The sequence below is a fragment of the Corvus brachyrhynchos genome, unplaced genomic scaffold (genome assembly GCF_000691975.1).
Source record: "Corvus brachyrhynchos isolate BGI_N302 unplaced genomic scaffold, ASM69197v1 scaffold725, whole genome shotgun sequence".
Lineage (NCBI taxonomy): Eukaryota > Metazoa > Chordata > Aves > Passeriformes > Corvidae > Corvus > Corvus brachyrhynchos.
In genome coordinates this window covers 90487-94010 of record NW_008237905.1, presented here as the reverse complement: position 1 = coordinate 94010, position 3524 = coordinate 90487, and the positions used below count along the sequence as shown (strand labels likewise).

Sequence of the window (3524 nt, the reverse complement as noted above, 5' to 3'; positions counted from 1 at the left end):
TACTGGTTTCTACTGGGTTAAACTGGCTGGAACTGGGCCATAACTCCACTCCTTACTGGTTTTTACTGCCTTAAACTGGTTTTTACTGGTTTAAACCGCCTTAAACTGGTTTCTACTGGTTCATACTGGTTTCTACTGGTTCGTACTGGTTTATACTGGTTTTTACTGGTTTATACTGGGTTAAACTAGCTGGACCTGGGACATCACTCCACTCCTTACTGGTTCATACTGGTTCCTACTGGTTTCTACTGTTTTAAACTGGTTTATACTGGTTTAAACGGCCTTAAACTGGTTCTTACCATTTCGTACTGGTTCATACTGGTTTATACTGGTTTATACTGGTAGGAACTGGCTGGAACTGGGCCATAACTCCACTCCTTACTGGTTTTTACTGCCTTAAACTGGTTTCTACTGGTTTAAACCGGTTTAAACCGCCTTAAGCTGGTTTAAACCGCCTTAAACCGGTTCATACTGGTTCATACTGGTTCATACTGGTTCATACTGGTTTGTACTGGGCAGTGCTGCGCTGCCTGGGGCTGCCCACCCGCACGGTGACCAATTACAACTCGGCGCACGACACGGACGCGTCGCTGACCACCGACATCTACCTGGACGAGGGCATGCGGCCGCTGGAGCGCCTCAACACCGACTCCGTCTGGTACTGGGAGCACTGGTTTATACTGGGAGGGACTGGGAGGGGACTGGGAGGGGACTGGGAGGGGATTGGGAGGGACTGGAGGGGAGTTAAAGGGTTAAAAATGGGCGGGAAGGGGAGGAAAGGGTTAAAAAGGGGGATTTGGGGTTACTGGTTTGTACTGGTTTGATACTGGGAGGGGACTGGGAGGGACTGGGAGGGACTGGGAAGGACTGGGAGGGACTGGGAAGGACTGGGAGGGACTGGGAAGGACTGGGAGGGACTGGGAAGGACTGGGAGGGACTGGGAAGGACTGGGAGGGACTGGGAAGGACTGGGAGGGACTGGGAAGGACTGGGAGGGACTGGGAAGGACTGGGAGGGACTGGGAAGGACTGGGAGGGACTGGGAAGGACTGGGAGGGACTGGGAAGGACTGGGAGGGACTGGGAAGGACTGGGAGGGACTGGGAAGGACTGGGAGGGACTGGGAAGGACTGGGAGGGACTGGGAAGGACTGGGAGGGACTGGGAAGGACTGGGAGGGACTGGGAAGGACTGGGAGGGACTGGGAAGGACTGGGAGGGACTGGGAAGGACTGGGAGGGACTGGGAGGGGATTTGGGGTTACTGGGAGTCACTGGTTTGGGGTATTTCCCTTACTGGTTTGTACTGGTTTGGGGTCTGGGGTGACTGGGATGAACTGGGAGGGGACTGGGAGGGGATTTGGGGTTACTGGTTTATACTGGGATGAACTGGGATGAACTGGGAGGGACTGGGAGGGGATTGCGAGGGACTGGGAGGGGATTTGGGGTTACTGGTTTATACTGGGAGGGAACTGGGAAGGAGTTAAAGGGTTAAAAATGGTTCTAAAAGGGTTAAAAAAAGGGATTTGGAGTTACTGGTTTGTACTGGTTTGTACTGGTTTGTACTGGTTTGATACTGGGGACATACTGGTTTATACTGGGAGGGACTGGGAGGGCCGAAAATGGGGGGAAAGGTGTGTTTTTCATACTGGTTTATACTGGTTTGACTCATAGCGCTCCGTACTGGTTCATACTGGTTCATACTGGTTCATACTGGTCTATACTGGGAGGGCACTGACAGCCCCTAAAATCACCCCGGCCCTCATTTTCCATACTGGTTTATACTGGTTTGCCTCATACTGGTTTATACCGCTCCATACTGGTTTATACCGCTCCATACTGGTCCGTACTGGTTTATACTGGTTTATACTGGTTTGTACTGGTTTCCCAGGAACTTCCACGTGTGGAACGACTGCTGGATGAAGCGGCCGGACCTCCCCGACGGCTACGACGGGTGGCAGGTGGTGGACGCCACCCCCCAGGAGACCAGCAGCGGTACTGGTTTATACTGGTTTATACTGGTTTATACTGGTTTATACTGGTTTGGGCTGGTTTGGACTGGTTTGGACTGGGAGGGAGGCCTCAGGGAGTGGCTGGAGGGGGTGAGGAGGTGGTGGTGGCTTCATACTGGTTTATAGTGGTTTATACTGGTTTGGGCTGGTTTATACTGGTTTATACTGGTTTGGGCTGGTCCACAGTGGTTTATACTGGTCCACACCGGTCCATACTGGTTTATACTGGTTTATCCTGGTCCATACCAGTCCACACCAGTTTATACCAGTCTATACTGGTTTATATTGGTTTATACCGGTTTATACTGGTCCATACTGGTGCATACTGGTCCATACTGGTTTATACTGGTTTATACTGGACCGTACCAGCTTATACTGGTCCATACTGGTCCATACCGGTTTATACTGGTTTATACTGAACAGTACCAGTTTATACTAGTTTATACTGGTCCATACCGGTCCATACCGGTCCATACTGGTCGATACTGGTTTATACTGAACCGTACCAGTTTATACTGGTTTATACCGGTCCATATTGGTCCATATTGCTCCATACCGTTCCATACCGGTTTATACTGGTCCATACTGGTCCATACTGGTCCATACTGGTTTATACTGAACCATAGTGGTCCATACTGGTCCATACTGGTTTATACTGGTCCATACTGGTTTATACTGAACCATAGTGGTCCATACTGGTCCATACTGGTTTATACTGGTCCATACTGGTTTATACTGAACCATAGTGGTCCATACTGGTCCATACTGGTTTATCCTGAACCATACTGGTTTATACTGAACCATACTGGTTTATACCAGTCCATACTGGTCCATACTGGTCCATACTGGTTTATAGTGGCTTATACTGGTTTATACTGAACCATACTGGTGCATACTGGTCCATACCGGTCCATACTGGTCCATACTGGTTTATACTGCTTTATACTGGTTTATACTGAACCATACTGGTGCATACTGGTGCATACTGGTCCATACTGGTCCATACTGCTTTATATTGGTTTATACTGAGCCATAGTGGTCCATACTGGTCCATACTGGTTTATACTGGTTTATACTGGTTTATAGTGGTTTATACTGAACCATACTGGTCCATACTGGTCCATACCGGTTTATACTGAACCATACCGGTTTATACTGAACCATGCTGGTTTATACTGGTCCATACCATTCCATACCAGTCCATACTGGTCCATACTGGTTTACAGTGGTTTATACCGGTTTATACTGAACCATACTGGTCCATACTGGTCCATACTGCTTTATACTGCTTTATACTGAACCATAGTGGCCCATACCGGTCCATACCGGTCCCTACTGGTTTACACTGCTTTATACTGAACCCTACCGGTGCATACTGGTCCATACTGGTCCATACTGGTCCATACTGGTCTCTCCCCCTCCCCTCAGGGCTGTTCTGCTGCGGGCCCTGCTCGGTGACGGCCGTCAAGAACGGCCACGTCTTCCTCAAGTACGACACGCCCTTCGTCTTCGCCGCGG

At 49.7% G+C, this 3524-nt stretch overlaps 1 protein-coding gene across 1 annotated transcript in view; it reads left to right on the top strand.

The window, feature by feature from the left end:
- Nucleotides 1-441: 441 nt before the first annotated feature.
- LOC108446439 (protein-glutamine gamma-glutamyltransferase K-like) overlaps nucleotides 442-3524 on the top strand; it is a gene marked incomplete at its 5' end in the record, with an annotated part of 5801 nt that continues 2718 nt past the window's right edge. Inside the window, 3 exons of the mRNA XM_017733049.1 lie at nucleotides 442-658; nucleotides 1886-1989; nucleotides 3435-3520. Of these exons, the coding sequence (XP_017588538.1) occupies nucleotides 442-658; nucleotides 1886-1989; nucleotides 3435-3520 (407 nt within the window). The remainder of the gene's footprint in view (nucleotides 659-1885; nucleotides 1990-3434; nucleotides 3521-3524) is intronic.